General features: G+C 50.5%; 1 protein-coding gene across 11 annotated transcripts in view; it reads right to left on the minus strand.

Annotated features, from left to right (window-relative positions):
* Positions 1-17317, minus strand: part of Slco2b1 (solute carrier organic anion transporter family member 2B1) — a 55853-nt gene that overhangs the window by 12464 nt on the left and 26072 nt on the right. For all 11 annotated transcript variants that reach the window (XM_048788055.1, XM_048788060.1, XM_015477409.2 and 8 more), the window contains 3 exons: positions 9512-9614; positions 5485-5842; positions 2112-2277 (listed from right to left, as the gene is read on the minus strand). In XM_048788055.1, coding sequence (XP_048644012.1) covers positions 2112-2277; positions 5485-5842; positions 9512-9614 — 627 coding nt within the window. The remainder of the gene's footprint in view (positions 1-2111; positions 2278-5484; positions 5843-9511; positions 9615-17317) is intronic.

Below are 17317 nucleotides of genomic sequence, written 5' to 3' on the forward strand. Positions count from 1 at the left end.
CTGGGGCCAGAGCCTCAGAATCTAGCCCCAGCTCTGGTATTAAGATTCTGCAAGCTGGGTGCGGTGGTGCACGCCTATAATCCCAGCGGCTTGGGAGGCTGAGGCAGGAGGATTGCAAGTTCAAAGCCAGCCTCAGCAACTCAACGAGACCCTGTCTCTAAATAAAATATTAAAAAGGCCTGGGGAGGTGGCTCAGTGGTTAAGCACCCCAGGTTCAATCCCCAGTACAAAAAAAAAAAAAGGAAGAAAGAAAAAGAAAAAGACTCTGGGCACTGCTTGGTCTTTTTCTGGGTCTTCATTTCCCATCTGCACAATGGGCATAACAGGAGTGGTACTGGGTGCTTCGAATCTCTAGGCACAGTGCCAAGTGCTCTTACGGATGATGCCATGTGGCTCTTCACTTACTAATTAATGAGTTCACCCAGGAAAGCATTTATTTAGCTCAGGCCCCACGATCTAGAAGGCATTCCATAATACCATCTCTGTGTACAGACTAGGAAACTGATGCACAGATTAAATAATCTGCCTAAACCAATGGAGCCAGGTAGAGGCAGAACAGGGATTTAAACCAGGTGGCCCGGCCCCTCAGTGTTCAGGGACCCATAACTGTAGGAGTTTGCCACCTACCCAGGATCTTGTCCTGGGCCTGATGGTCCTGGAAGAGTTTTCAGAGAGGTCAAACGAGGTCAGGACAGTGAGAGCTAGGAGGCCCCAAAGACTGGGACAGCCGTTATTCCAAACACCAACAATTGACACAGCTGTGGCTACCCCTGGCTGGCTTCTGAAGGCCCACCAGCCACAGCCACCAGCCACAGCCACCAGCCAGGTGTTTTCCTCTGCAGAAGCTGGGGCCCTTCATCACCCTGGAGGAGATTTGGGTTTGGTGCTCATGCCCAGCACTAGAAGTTCTGCCCGACAGGTGGGGACTCTGGAGAGAGGAAGATGTTGTCATAACAACCAGGCTGATACCGCCCCCCACACATGCTTGGATATAGCCAGGGCCTAAGGAAGGAGGGTATTAGCCCTATTTGTCATTTGGGGGAGCAGAGGAGAAAGGGGAGGGGCAGTAGTGGGTCTTGGGCAGAGGCCCAGGTCTGCGCGGAATGCTGCGGCTGCTCACACTGCCCCTGTTTCCCTGCTGGGAGCTCCCTGAAGGCCAGGCCCCTTGGCTGTAGGTCCTCAGTCCCTGCACAGGGTCAGACACAGAGGAAGGGCTCTGAGGAAGCTTCACTGAGTGACTGGCTGGGTGGCCTGTGCCAGCCTCCCCATTGTCTCTGTGCCTCCTGCCTCTGCTCCTTCCTCCATACCGAGGCCTCAGGTGTGGTTGAGCACAGATATGATGCTGCCACTCCCCTGCTTAAACCCCCCAGGGCTTCCCATGGATCTGCCCGAAACATCCCCACTCTTGCACAGGCATCCACGGTCCTTCCTTTTCTGAGTCCACCCATCAATTTCTTCCAGATCTTTTTTGCGATCCTGGGATTGCACCTGCTAGACGAGCACTCTATACTGAGCTACGTCCTCCCACCCCGCTGCCCCGCCGCCCACCTTTCTTCAATTTTGAGAAAGGAGCTCATTAAGATTCCTGGGTTGGCCTCAAACTTGCAATCCTCCTGCCTTGGCTTCCTGAGTAGCTGCGATGACAGGCATGTCCCACTGCACCAGCCCAAATCTTTACATATGCTGTTCCCTGACCTGGAAAGCCCTTCCCGCCCAAGTTCCGGTTTTCCCATCCATCCTTAAAGGTCTGGCACAAATGCAGGGCCCTTGGAGCCCTCTGGGACCCACTGGAGTGGGTGGTGTTTCCTTCCATCCTTGCAGGAACTGCAGGGACCATTCTGCCCGTCAGCACCCCTGGAATTCCTGTGGGCTCTTTTCTTTTGCAACCTCCCCAAATAGAGAGCTGGGGGCCAGAACTGACCCACCTCCCGGGGCCAGGCCGTGCTGTAAGCTTATTGAGAGAATAATGTTCTACATCTGCCAACAGAAGGAGAAAGAGACAGAGGCAGAGCTCCAATAGAATGGGAGGGTTCAGAGGAGCAGGGACAGGTCTGCAGAGATGCAAAGGGTAGAGGCCCCGAGGGGCACAGTTGTGCCAGACGCTGCCTCACCTGGCTTTTGTCCAGGCCCTCCTGGGCCACTTGGCTTGTGCAGCCGGCGTGGCAGGGCGTGATGTACTCCACTCGGGTGCTGGGGTCGCAGACAGGGTTAAAGTCGTCCGACGGGCAGGAGCAGGGCTCCGCACAGCCTGGAAACAGCTCCAGCCCGGGCTGCGTGCTGATGGGGGAGAAGGACAGACGGCAAGTTTGGTCCAGCTCTCCTCCCTCGGGCCACGAGCTGGAGCCACCCTGGCAGCTCCCTGGGAGCAATGGCCAGAGACCCGAGCTGTGGCTGGGGTTTCTTGCTGTTGGGTGACCCTGTAGAGGGGCCGTGGTGAGCTCCCGCAGAGGGGGAGTGGGAGCGGGGAGAAGGGTAAAAGTTCTTGAGGTCTCCTGACAGGAGAAGGGGGGAGTCTGGGCTGGAAGCCGTGGAACCTCTTATCTGCCCTCAATCCTAAGGAAATATCTCTGCTCCTCAGGGGCCCTTCCCTAGGGAACGCAAGGGAGTTCCTTCTAGAACTTAGTGTTGGATCAAGGGGCCATTCTCGCTGGGAGGTGGGTAGCTTCTTATTCTCAGAAAATGACAGCTATACAGGGGGACTCATGGGAGATTTGACCAGCTGTGGGATCTCCAATGTTCCTGCCTCGCTCTGGGCCTCAGTTTCCCTGTCTGTCAGCGGGGCCAGGGCTCCTTCCTGCCTGTCACCCTCCCAGTCTCATGACCTCGCTGCTCACTCTATTGTCCTGATCACTGTGCCCAGCCCCACTGCCTCCCTCCTGAGGGCCTGCTACCAAATCTCAGGGATGTCCCTACTCCAGGGAGTCAGGACAAGGTGGGGGTATACAGGGGCAGGAGGTGAGAGATAGGCTGAGTCCACGGGGGCAGATCACTCTGGGACAAGGACAGGGAGATGTCTCCCTGGGATGCAGGCTATGGTCTGGCTTCATGCTAGGAGGGAGCATAGCACACCTGGCAGGAGAAAGAAGCCCAGAGAGGCTGATGCTTTGTACAGGGTCACACAGGAGGCCAGCATCGGCCAGGCTGCAGAGGAGGGAAGCAAAGGGAAGGCTGGAGGTCCCCACCTTGGGTTTGGGGAGGGAGTGGGGCAGAGACCCAGGCTGATGGCAGGTCTGACAAGTTTAGCAAAATCTCAGTTCCATGAAGAAGAGGAACTGACAGGGCTGGGGAGGCCAGGAGAGGAACAATGACTGAGATGGGCCTCTGGAAACCTGGGGGGCGGGGGCAGGGAGGTGCTATCAGGGCAGAGGTGAGCTTCTCCCTCCCTTAGGTGGGAGTCTCCCCTGAGCCCGGGGGATGGGGGGCATCACCAGCACAGCCCTTTCCTTCTCCTCCCTGTCCCACAGGCCTGCTCCCATCCTGGCATGGCTCCTTTGGGAGGGGACACAGGTTGGTGCTATCCTGAGCCAAGCCGAGGACTCCTCAGGAGACTGTGCCTATGGGAATCTGCCTAGGGGGAGGCACTTCCCAGAGCCATCGGCCAGCAGCTGGAAGGCTGAGCAGGTGAGAGCTGGTGGGGGTGGGGGCTTCCTCAGTTCCACCTCTCTCCTTGGATCTCATTGCTTCTGTGGGGAGAGTGCTGGCCCAGATTTTGCCTCCTCCCAGCTGGCTGGGTGATCTTGCTGCTCTGAGTCTCACTAAAATGGATAATATGGGGGCCCACTGCTGGGTTGAGTGAGAGACCCTTGACTCTTGGGAGCTGTTCCTGCCTCTTGTGAGTCATGTGCAATGGTGCACATCTATAATCCCAGCAGCTTGGGAGGCTGAGGCAGGAGGATTGCAAGTTTGAGGCCAGCCTCAGCAACTTAGCAACTTAGTGAGGTCCTGAACAACTTAGCAAAACCCTGTCTCAAAATGGATGTAGCTCAGTGGTTAAGTGCCCCTGGGTTCAAGTCCCAGTACCCAAAACAAAAAAACATGAGAAGTTTGACTTGCTCAGTTGGTCCCTAAAAGCTTCTTCAATGACTTAGAACCCAAAACTTGGTGACTAAATTGCAAGAATGTTGATGAGAACTCTGGTGAGATCAGATGTCAAAGCCAAGGAGGGAGAGGAGAAGGAAGGAGAGAGGGCAGGAGGGAAGGGCTGACTTTCCCCAGTTACTTAAAAAAATTGTGATAAAAACATTCATTTAAATATGAAAACATTTACTTTTTGCTATAAAGGAAATCATTGAAAGGAACTGGGTCCCTCCTCCATCAAGGGGTTTCCCACAGGGTTTCCCTGGCTGCAGTGACCAGACTGGGCTCTGCACACTCAAGGCCCACGCCAGACAGCTGAGCTGCCTCACTGTTCTGTATGAGAAAAGAAAGGAGAGAAGGAAGGGGAGGGAGAGAAGCCCAAGGATGGGACCTGGGATCCCTTGGCCCTGAGCAAGGGCCCCTGTAGCTGCAACCAAGTGGAAGAAGCCCCAGGGGAGGAAGGCTGGCACCTGGGTGCAGGAAGGAGATGCCAAGCAGGAGGCAGGCAGGGGAGGTGGGGATTTCTTGCTGGGTGCTGGGCCAACCTAACTAAGCCTGGAGCAGTTTCCAGGAAAAATGAGATCATTTTGGGACAGAGGCCGGAGTGGAACTTCCAACAACCTCTCCAAGAAGGCTCCCAAGGGGAGGCGGATACATGTGATGTGGGAGGGGGAGGAAGTAGGAGGGAGTGGGGGTGTGGGAAGAAGTGGGAGGGGCATAGGCATCAAGGACCTTACTGTGGAGGAGGGGGCAGTGCTGCCCCACAGACTTGGACAAAGACTTCTGCAATGCTAGGATCATGGGACAACAGAATTGTAGTTCCCAGGATCTAAGAACCAAGAATCTCAGAGACTTCCAGCCTTTCCATGCATAAGTCCCTTTGACAGCATCCTTGGTAGGGGCCATTGACCCTCAACTTCTCTCCCATCTTAGCCCAAGGGCAGGGCCTTGCTCCCTCTGGGCAGGCTCTAACCTCTGGCTGGGAGCAAAAGCTTTCCTCTGGTTGAGCCAGGTCCTACCTCTTATGACATAGCCTTCATTCACTTATGCTGGCCCTGCAGGGCGTGGCCACTCTGGAGATGCCATTGCACCAGTGGTTTTGCCCCAACTCAGCCTGCAGCCCTCTCCAGGCCTGAGCTTCCCTGCCCTTGAAGTTCCATCTGGGCCCCTTTTAATGGTGCCTGCTGCCTTCCCTGGGGCCTTCCACAGAGAATGTCCTGTGCCTGAACCTTAGCTGACGGAGGGGCTGGAATGGAGGATTCTGGGGCAGAGGTGGAGAGACGGAGCTACGGGGAGGTGAGAGTAAGGTAAGGGATGCCCCACTGACCTGGCTTCTGCCAGGTCCACTGCCCTCCCCGTCCCAGCCTCCCCTTGCTGGCCCTCACCCCCCCCCACACACACACACACCTGGGCTGGTGGATGATGCCTGCAATCTGGTGGGTAGAACAGCCAATGAAGAAGAGGGGCAGGTTGAAGAGCAGGCAGAGCAGCGACCCCAGCAGGCAAAGGGCACCACAGCGCATGGGGCTCAGGTGGAGGCGCTTGACCAGGACGCCCCCCACCACAATGCCCACGATGGCTGAGGGGATGGTGAGGCCCCCAATGAGCAGGTTGGCATAGGAGGCTGTGATGGAAAACTGGCGCTCCAGGAACTTAGGCAGGAAGGTGGCCATGCCCGCCACCATGCACGACATGCACACCTGGGACAGGACCACCAGCAGGAAGATGGGGTGGCGCAGCGTCCGCAGCAGCACCCTGGGGAAGACTGTTGGGTAAGTGGGAAAGAGGTGGGCATGGGCAGGCCGGCTCTCCACACCCCGTGCCTGTCCATCCCCTCCTGTTCAGTTCAAGCCATTCTGTTCCTTTTCATTCCTTCCGCCCATCCCATTCCATTTAATTATTTTGCATTCATTTCTGATCTATTGCATTTGACTCCATTCCATGTAATTCTATTCCAGTTTTGAAATTCTGTTTCATTCCTTCCATGCCATTGAGTTAGACTGCATATTATCCAACGTGTTCATTTCCATTAAATTCTATTTATTTCTGTACAGTTCTGGTCCATGCCATCCCTTTAGATTCCATTTCATTATTAACTCCATCTGATCCCATTTCATTCTTTCAATTCTACTTAATCATCCCTTTTCCCCAGCTAGGCCCCTTCCATCCTGTCCTGCTATAGCTCTTTCCAAACTGACCCAGACCTAGTCCTCCCTCCTGGGTCCCCAACCCAAGCCTGCATCCCTAGTTTCTCCAGAACATTTTGCCTAACAGATTACACATTTTCTTCATTTAACTGTTTTATTGTCTTCCCAACCTGTTTTTTTTTTAAGATCAGGTTTTTATTGTTGTTGTTGTTGTTGTTTTGTTTTGTTTTCTAGACTGTTGTGTTAATTACTGAACCTCCAGAGCAGGGGCACAGGAGGCACTCAATACACAAATGAAGAATGAATGAAGAAATGAAGGAATGACGACGAATATGTGTTCAAATATCAAAATGTCTGGGGCCGAATCTAAGGCCTCTAGAGAAGGTGAAACCCTAGAAGGCCTAGTACTGGGAGGCTTCCTGGAGTTGGGACAAACCTAGAGGGGTCCTGGAGAGGCAGACTCTGAAGGAAAAAGAATTCTGTAGAAGCCCAGCATGGCCCCAGCTTGGAGCGTGGAACAGAGGCGGCCTCTGGGGCACTGATGACTCTTCCACCCCCATCTCCTGTCCCTAAAACAGTGCTTTGCCTCATTGCAGGTCTGCTAACCTGCGTGGAGCACGGGGATGGATAAGTCCCTTGCCCTCTGAGGTCCAGTGCCCTCATCAATAGGGGCAGCCCAGGGAACGTCCAAAGGCACTTTCTGTGTTCACATGTGCCACCTGCTCTCCACTCTCAGCAAAACAGGGAGAGCCGTGTTTCTACCTGCAGCAGGCAAGACTGAAGTTAGACAGGGGTGAGGGAGGAAGAGAAGCAGAGCATTTGCCAGGCTGCAGGGCCAAGCCAGCTGGTGCCCTAGTGCCTTGGGTAGGGAGAGGAGCTGTTTCCTTAGAAGCCAGGAAATAAAGAGAGATGGTCCAGGTGGGGTGGGAGGGGGCTGGGGCTATGGAATTCCCCCTCTGCGCAAAGCCCATCCAGCCAGTACTTGCAGTGCAGCAGCATGGCCTGGCCTTCACCCCAGGAGACTGCTGGGCCTCTCTCCCTCCCTCCTGTGAACTGCCTGGCTAGGGCATCTGAGGTCCTGTATGTGCCAGGGGATTTTTGCTATGGCTTGACCCAAGTTATACAGACTCAAGTTATACCTTCACTGCAAGGTGGGGCCCAGCAAGGAGCAGGGACACGCCCAGGCCCAGGTTCAACCAGACCAAGGCCAGGAATTCCCCAGAGTCCCCTGACTCCTACTGCAGTGCCATTCTCCCTGGATCCCCTCCTCCCTCCCGCTCCACTCCTAGCCTCTCTGGCAGCCTGACTTCAGAGAGTTCCATCCACTGATGGTTTCTTGCACTAATCACTGCAGTGAACTATAGGCACATCCTCCATCTCAGAACCCACAGCTGTCTCCAGAACAGATGGAAAATTCCTGGAGGACAGGGCTGTGCCTTTCACTCAGCACTACCTGAAAGGGAATTCTAGGGCCTGCCTCCGGCTCAAAGGCAAGGCTTCCTGAAAAGACAGGGCTTCCCTCAGCTCAGCACACGGTCTCCACCATCAGACACACCAGGGCAGACAGTCACTCGGTGACAAAGCCAGGGGCCTCTCTCAACTCAGAGGCCTGTACCTGCCTCAAATGGGACAGGCCCACTCAGTTTAGGACTGATCCCATGGGCCAGGGGCTTTCTTTAACCCAAGGACAATGTCTCCCTCATTAGTCAGTCTCCCTCATTAGCCTCCCCCAGCTCAGGAACCTCGTATCCTCCATCAGACATCCCCCATGATTCCAGGTGGTCAAGGCCAGGCTGTGGGTCAGCCTGGCCCCTGTGGAGCTCAGTAGAAGCCCAGAAACCAGGCTGGCTAACTGGCCACAGGGCCCATGGTCAGCCCTGTCATGGTCTCCTGCAGGCTCATGTAGAAGCTTAAACTACCAGAGACAAGCTGGCCTAGAACCCCAACTCTAGGATTCAATTTCAGCAACTGGCTCCAACTTCCCTCTGGGCAGGAGCCAAACAGTGATTAATAAGCTCTTCCATGGTGCAGTGTGCTGAGGGCTTCCAGCAGCTGGGGATGACCTGAGGTTAAGGAGTCCAGGCCCCTGCCTCAAGGCTCAACCTTATGGAGTCCAGGCATCCCTTTCCCTGGGAGTGCTGGAGATCAGGGCTGGGGGATGGGGGGGCTAGATTACTAATACCCCCAACGTCGAGTCTTAAGAAGCTCTTCCCAAGGATTGGGCCTAATTCTTCCCTGTTGAAAAGTCCCCAGTGAGGGATTATGAATGACACTATCCTGAACCACAGGCAGCTCCATTTACGGTCGTAATAAGAACTATAGGGTAGGAGTGGTGATGGGAAGAAGTGTTCCTTTTGGAAGTATAGTTTTAAAAACAATGTATAGGGACTTTCCATTTATCATCCCATTTGATTAGGGCTATCATCCTTGAGAGTGGCAAAGATTACTGACCCAATCTTTCAGATGAGGAAACTCAGGGAAGGAAAGGAACTCTACCAGACTGTACACTGGCTAGTGTGGTGGGCCGGCCTCAAGTCCAGGTTGTCTGACTTGCCATCCAGGGCTCTCCCAGAGCCTGCCACACAGCAGGCACTCAATCAGTGTTCATGGGATTGGACTCTTTAGAAAGGACTGCCTGGTCTCTTGTGGACTCTGGTGACGGGATTGATCCAAGCTACATTATTCTTATCTCATTGAGTCTGAGTCTTACTGTATTGAGAAATTGCATGGAGGAAACTGAAGCCCAGAGAGAAGCAAAGACCCAGAATAAAAGATCAGGTCTCTAGATCTCAGCCCAGAGCCCCCTCATCTATGCCACAGCCTAGGACTTTAACAAGTATTTACTGAGGCCCTGTTTGCAGGCTCATTGGTGGGTGGGAGAGGAAGAGCTCAGGCCTTGACCTTCAGAGACTCCTCACTTAGGGGAAGGGCTGGATAAGTACGTGGCACAGATCTGAGCTGATACAGAAGCTCTGAGGGTTCTGAGAGCCCAAAGGAGGGAGGGAAGCAGCCTTGCTTGCTAGAGAGCCAGGCATGCTGAAGCAAAGAGTGGCTCTTGAGCTTGACCTAGAGGGACAAGAAAGATTTTGACAGACAGCAATAAAAGCAGATGTTCTGGGCGGAGAGCAGAGACTCACAAGATGTTCCCAGCCAAGACTCAGAAGGAATGTGTGGTGCTCATGACAGCCCTGCAGGAATAGAAGGTGAATAGAGAAAGGCAGGTAGGGGTTGGGTCATGCATGGTCCTCTGGCCCTGCCTCCCCAGCACCTGGCCTGAACTCACTCACCTTTGATGAACTTGATCACAGACAGGTTTGGTGCAATCTGGACTAGGTCATCCTGCTTCTTCAGGGACTCCCCAGGGTTCTGCTCAGAGGGAGAGTTCTCACCCTGGGGAAACATACAATCAAGGGTAGTCAGCTGGATGCCAGAGATCCTACCCAGAGATGGCTTTGGACTCAAGGAAGCTCTGTGGGGAGGGTGGGGAGAGGGGAAGCTCTGTCACTTCATCAGACACAATGGAGGCCAACAGTGTTCCATTTGTTCTTGGCCTTATAGGTACTCAACAGAGGGTTTTAAAAGAGGGATTAATGGTGGGGTGGTTGGCACACATCTGTGATCCCTGTAGTGGGAGGCTGAGGCAGGAGGTTTGTAAGTTCAAAGCCAACCTCAGCAAATTAGTGAGGCTCTAAGCAATTTACAAAGACCTTGTCTCTAAAATAATAATAAAATATGAATACTAATAAAATATTAAAAAGGGCTGGGGGTATGGCTCAGTGGTTAAATGTCCTTGGATTCAAACCCTGATATAGATATATAGATATAGATATAGATATATAGATTTAGATATATATAAAATGAGGAAACAATGAAATTCCTATAGCTAAACTTTGTCATCACCATCATTAGCATATTAATAGTCACCAACTCGACCATGAAAATTACCACCATAACTATCATCATCAGTATTATTCCTGTTACCTTAAAAATCGTCCCAAATCATATCTCCAATATCCTGAATACATGACCAGTTGATTCGCAACGATACTATCATCACAACATGATTATTACTACCATTGTCTCTGTCATAGTTCCCACCATCACCAGCACAACAATTGGGATTGTTATCACCGTCACCTGAACCAATATGATTATCAGAATCATCAAGAACATGATCACTGTCTTGAACACCATCATTATCTTTGCCAGGGTCTTCACCAGTATCAGTGTCACCAACCTTATCTTCATCACCACCACCATATCACCACCAATGTCACCAGGAACACCGTCAACTCATGATCCTGTCATCATCACTACTCTCACCACCAATTATCTCCATTCCTCACATCATTATTAATGTCACTCCTACTGCTGCCATCAATGGTGTCACTGCTACCCCAATACCACCATCATCTGTGTTGCTGTCACCATTAAAATCTTTTCCACTCCCACCACCATCAGCTTCACCAACATGATGACAACCATATCTCTCTCTTCAGTTATTATGTCATTCATGACTGTCATCACCTGGACAGTCACCAGGAGCAAGTGCCTCCAGTGAGCTGGGCTACCATGAGGTGGGGATGGTGTGGGTCTACGGGCCCATCCTGTTCTTTACCGTCTTCTGGGGAAGAATGGGAGCTGGAGGATTAGGACAAGAGAAAACAGCCCCCTTTCCTCCCTGGGAAGAGTCAAGCCACCCCTGGAGGATGTGCTCAGCTCTGGGCCAAGGCTGTGAGGATGCCCACGGACACCACGGAGAAGGAGCCTCAACCTGGACAAGGATGGCCTCCACGCAACTCTTGAAGGAGAGGGCCGGGGAAGAGAAGGCTTGTGTGGGTGGGCACAATCACCATTTTGGAAGGAAATAATAATAAACGGTGGTTAATGCCTATGACGTGCTTGCTCCATGCACCGACTACACAGTTTTAAGGACTCGCATAGAACTCACAGTGCCCTCCCCAACAGCTTTGGAAGTAGATGCCGTGAAAAGCCCTTTTATTCACATGACCAAACAGACACAGAGATGAAGTAACTTTCCTCAAGTCACACAACTAGAAAGTGGCCCACCTAGTGTCAAACCCGGACAGCTCCACTCCAGAGTCTGGGCTCTGAGCTGCTACAGCCTACAGGAGGGAGGCAGCCAAGGCCGCTGAGGCCCGGGTGATTCTCCTGCATCCCAACCCAAACACTGTGAGGCAGGTGCTATCTCTGTGCGCACTTTTTAGATGAGGAAACTAAGTCTTGGAGAAGTTGGTACTGATACAGGGTCATTTGAATGTCTAAGTGACCAAATGGGGTCTGATTTCATACATTCCGCTATGCAGCCTGAGCTCGGAATGAGAAGGAACCAGTTCTATGGAAGACTATGTAAGTCCACGGTAAAGAATAATTTGGAAGAGGCTGCCCTGGGAGCCAGTCAGCTCTCCATAACTAGGAGTGTGGTCCAGGAGGCTAGGTGCCATCAGGCGGGTGGGCTGGGCTCCTCAGGTTTTCCCTCTTGTCTCCCTGAGTTCCCTACAGACCTGGCCACCCTTTGTCAGGGTCTGACATCTTTCTTCTTCTCTGTATTTTTATGGACCTCATGAGGCAAATGCTGGATCTCCCCACATTTCAGAATCCCTGTAGGGGCGGCCACGCATCCTCATCCTCATCTCGCCTTGCTCCCTGGGCTGGCTGCTAAAAGCCTGTCCTGTCCCTGCAGGGCGATTCATTCAAACCTTCATTCCTTGTGTCCCTCTCCCCCGGGGTTTCCCTGGCTCCTCCCTTCTTTCATTCCAGCAGGGAGCAGGCTTTGAGTTTCCTGGCCTCAGGGGACTTTTGTGGCAAGGCAGAGAGCACTAATGAGTTGCCAGGTTTTCCCTCCTAGCTTTTGTTTTCAAAGCTTGAGGCCATTGGGAGAATTCTGTGGGTTGAGGCAGGGGGTGTGAGGAGAGGGAGGCCTGGGAGAGTGAGCAGAAGGGAATGACATTCTCTGCAACAAAACTCTGGAAACCAGGCTGGGACAGACACCGAGCCCTCTGTGGGTTCTGTAAGAAGTGGGGAGCCACCCTCAGAGATGAGGCCCAGGGAGGCAGGTCACCTCTGAATACCAGGCTACAGGATGCCCTAGGGAGGTTGGGCCCCTGTGGTCCTAGCCACACAAGACTCCTCTGCTCTCATATGGGTCAAGATGGCAGGTGGGCATGGCTGTAGTGACATGGGTGGTATGGGGCCCACCTGGAGCCTGGGCACTAAAAACCTCAGGAACTTTGCTTCAACTTGGTGGGAGATCCTTGAGAAGGGCTGAGGTTTAGTTTTTGGCGGATCTGGCAGTATAGGCCTTTAGAGTAGAAGTTATGTTGATTCTTAGAGAAAATAAATAATATCTGCTTATCACTATGCGCAGTAGCACCCTATAATCTGTGACTCGGGAGGCTGAGGCAGAAGAACAGCAAGTTTGAGGGCAGCCTGGGTAACTCAAAAGAAAAAAGAAAAAAGGTTAGAGATGCAGCTCAGTGGTAGAGCATCCCTGGGTTCAATACCCAGTACAGGACCAAGAAAAAAAAACAAACATCTACTTTATATACACTTAGGTCTGGGTCAAACCTTGCTCTGTGTCTATCTTCCCTGCTGGACTCTGAGCACTGTAAAAGCAAGAATCATGTTTATCTTGTTCTCTGTTGAAACCCTGGTTCCTAGCACAGGGCCTGGGGCAAAACAGTGAGCATCAGACAAATTCCCATTAAAAGAAGGAGTATAAGAGACAGCTCCAGCCAGCATTGCCAGGTTCTTGGAAGAATAATGAGAACATCAAGAGGAGATGCACATGCTGGGAGGGAGCTCTAGCACTGTGATGTTCAGAGACCAGCAAAGGGTTCCCAGAGCACCCCCAGGGGCTAGCAGAACTGAGATTCAGTCCACAGGGATGTGGACCAAGGGCTTCATGTGCATAAACCTGCTCCACCTTCTCTGAGACCTGCCGAAGGAGCCGGACACTTCTTCACATGTGAGCAAACAAGCTCTGAGATTAGGTGACTTGTTCAACAACACACATTTTGAAAGCAGCAGAACTAAGACCTGAGCTCCAGCTTGCAGGTAGGAAACTCATGTTTTCTCCTCTAAATCCTCTGAGTCAGCTAGCTGCCCTGGTCAGGACGGGCAGAGTTAGGAGACATCTTACTAGTATGATTTTTTTTTAGTTGTTAATGAACCTTTATTTTATTTATTTATATGCAATGCTAAGAATCAAACCCAGTGCCTCACACATGCTAGGCAAGTGCTCTACCACTGAGCCACATCCCCAGCCCCAGTAGTATAATTTGAAGGGGCCTGAAATCTCACCATTGAAATTTTCTTCCGGTGAGACACCTGGACCTATTCACTTGTACCTTAGAGCCACATCTGGCTGCTAAGCACCTAAAATATGGCAAGTTCAAATTGAGATATGTCCTAATTGTAAAATACTCATTATATCTTGAGGACTTAGTGTCAACAATGGAAAAGACTTCATTATTTTTTTATATTGGTTATATGTCCAAATTAGAATATTTTAGATATTATTCTATATACTATAGAATAATGTTATTAACATTAATTTCTTTCACTTTTGAGTGTGGCTGTTAGAAAATTTAGAATTAGGGGCTAGGGTTGTGGCTCAGTGGTGGAGCACTTGCCTAGCATGTGTGAGGCACTGGGTTTGATTCTCAGCACCACATACAAATAAATAAAATAAAGGTCTGTAAACAACTAAAAAAAAAAAAAAAAGAAAAAACAAAATTTAGAATTACATAAGGTGGCTCCTGGGTATTTCTTTTGGCCTTGTTCTTGAGATGGGAGAGTGGCCTGGGAAGGACACCACGGTGGAGCCAGGTGCTGCCCCAGGAAGGAAAGAGGAGAGGCTGGAGAGAGACCGAGAGCTTTCCAACATTCTTATCAGGGTGATTTAGGCTTATCCTTGAAAAACAAACAGAATCTTGGTGAGTTCCTCATCTCCAGGTAAATAGTAAAAATATCAGTAGTGTCATCTGTTCCCACATGTACATCCTTATAAGGTCTACACAGTCACATCCACCATGTCATGAAATTCCCACTACAGCCTATTTGATGTAGGCATCATTTGTTTACCCACTTTACAGAGGAGAAGTCTGAGGCCCCCAAAGAGAAATGTCACCACAAGTTATTGGTAGATCAGGCTCTCAAAGCCAGGCTTTCCCATATCCCTGACTCTTGTTGTGAAAAAGAGCGTGGGGTGTGAAGACCAGAAGGGAGGGACTGATCTGGGGGGCCAGGGAAGGCAGAAGGAGTTGGTAGGAAGAAGTTGGGTTGGGGCTGGGTAGAAGGAAGGGAGAGGTGATTTAAGCAGGGCTTAGTATAAACTAACCTATGGTAGTGAGAAGAAGCCTGTGTGGGGGCAGGCAGTTGGGACACCAGCCTGATTACAGCAGGTGACTAGCTGGGCAGCAACTTGGGGCTAGAGAGGGACTGGAGCCAGATCTACGAGGCTTGGGGCCAGACTAAAGGATTGAGCTTTATTCTGTGACTATCAGGAGCCCTAACTTTCCCCTAGCTCCTGTCCTCTGTGTTCCCAGTAGGTTTCCGCCTCTTATCCCTCATTTGTTTTGAGGACAGATGACTAATAGTGGGTTCCAAAAACAGGAAACATTGTATTTCTGCTCAAGGGGAGCTTGGAGTGGGACCCATCTGGGCTGTGGTTTCCCCGGGTCAGCAGGCCTGGGCAGAGGGCTGTTGGAACTTCCCCTCTGAGGGCTCTGTGCTGACTGTGGCAAGATGTGGGCACAGCACACTATGTAGCTCAGCCCACGAAGGCCCTATTGGCTGTTGGGCCTCCAGGGATCCTGGAGCTAACCTGTACACGGAACTGAGTTCCAGAAGGTCCTGTCCTGGGGTCCCCAATCCCATGGAGCCTGGGCTGTCTTTGGTGGGCAATATGGAATTCACTGACAGCTCTCAAATTCCATCTCATATCACCGTGAGAAGCAGCCATAGGAGCGGGGCATCTGTACAACTTCACAGCCCTCTATGGCGGGGAGAGGTCTTTAGCAGAGCACCCGCGAGTGTGAGCTTCTATGAGGAATGAACTACACTTCCAGCTTTTTTTCAATGAGATTCCTGTAACCAGTCACCCTTTTCCCTTTGGCTATTGGAAAACTCAGGACCAGCAGGGCCTGGTGATGCAGGCCTGTATTCCCAGCTACTCAAGGGGCTGAGTCAGGAGGATCACCAAGTTTGAAGTCAGCCTTGAAACTCAGCGAGATTCTTTCTCAAAATAAAATAAAAAGGGCTGGGGATGTAGCTCAGTGGTAGAGTGACCCTGGGCACAGCGGGTGAGGAAGCATCATGGCACCACCTGCTGCAGTTAGAATGGCTATTATAATAAAGACAAAAAGTAACAAGGGCTGTCTAGTAACCAGAGAAAAGGGAAACTTTCACACTGTTGGTAGGAATGTAAATCAGTATAGCCATTATGGAAAACAGTATGGAAGTTCCTCAAAAATTTAAAAAATAAAAAAAAAAGGAACTACAGCATAAACAAGCAATTCTACTACTGGATGTATTTCCAAAGAAATGAATTAATATATCATCAAGGAGACATCTGGTTCTGCCATGCGAGAATGCAGCAAGAAGGAACCAAAAGCCCTCACCAGAACATGACCATGCACCCTGGCTCAGACTTTCAGAACTAGCAACAAGAAATGTTTGTTGTTTTAGCCTGGGGTGGGGTGGGGTGGGGAGATGCATGACCATGCTTACTGCAGCATTTTTCACAGTAACCAAGATTTGGAATCAACCTAAGTTATGATAATGAACAAAGAAAATGTGGTCTCTAACAACAGAGTGCTGTTTTAAAAAAGAAGGAAGGCTGCTATTTGTGACAGGATGGATGAACCTGGAGTATATTATGTTAAGTGAAATAAGCCAGACCCAGGAAGACAGATACTGCCTGATCTCATTTATATGTGGAATCTGGGGAAGTGGAACTCAGAAGCAGAGAACGGTAGTGCCCAGGCCTGGAGGGGAGGGACAGGGAGATGTTAATCAAAGGACACAAAACTTCAGGTTGACAAGAGGAATAAGTGCAAGAGATCTATTGTATACCATGGTGACTACAGTTACTAATATGATATCGTATACTTGAAAATTGCTAAAAGAGCAGAGTAGATTTTAAGTGCTTTTACCATACACATCCAAAAGATAAGTATGTGAGGCAATGCATACATTAAATAGCTTCATTTAGTCCTTCCACAATGCATGTATTTATCAAAACAACATTTTCTATGCCATAAATATGTACAATTTTTACTTGCCAATTAAAAAATTGAAATAATTCAAAAAATTAAAAATAAATTAAAGCATTTAAAAATAATATTAGAAAAAGAGGGTGGTCTTGTTTTTTTTTTAAGAGTGGGCCTAACACGGGGTGCTCTACCACTAAGCTATACTCCCTACCCTTTTCACTTTTTTCTGTAGTGGAGATTGAACCCAGGGGTACTTTACCACTGAGCTACAACCCAAGACCTTTTCACCTTTTATTTATTTATTTACTTATTTTGTGATGTTGGGGATTGAACCCCAGGCCTTGTGCTTGTGAGGGAAGCACTCTACCAACTGAGCTATATCCCAAACCCCCCATCTTTCATTTTGAAATAGGGCCTCACTAATTTGCTTAGGACCTCACTAAGTTGTTGAGGCTGGCTTTGAATTTTCGATCCTTCTACCTCAGCCTCCTGAGCTGCTGGTATTACAGGCATGTGCCACTTGCTCAAGGTGCTTTTTACTTTTTGTTTTGAGACATATCTTGCTAAGTTGCCCAGGCTGACCTTGAACCCTGATCCTCCTGCCTCAGACTCCTGAATAGCTGGGATTATAGGCATGTGCCTCCACACTGTACCCACCTGGCTACATTCCACTTTTTCTGAGACTGTATGTTGGACATTAAACCATTTGACCTTCACACTTTACCTCATTTAATTCTTACAAAAACCCCAAACTGAAGTTATATTCATTTTACAGATTTCAGAGTTGGTAAGTAGCAGAGCTGGGCTGATATGATGCAGGGCACCTAATCCTGCTGGGCTGCCTCCTGCTTGCAG

Source organism: Marmota marmota, unplaced genomic scaffold, assembly GCF_001458135.2.
Source record: "Marmota marmota marmota unplaced genomic scaffold, marMar, whole genome shotgun sequence".
Classification (NCBI taxonomy): domain Eukaryota; kingdom Metazoa; phylum Chordata; class Mammalia; order Rodentia; family Sciuridae; genus Marmota; species Marmota marmota.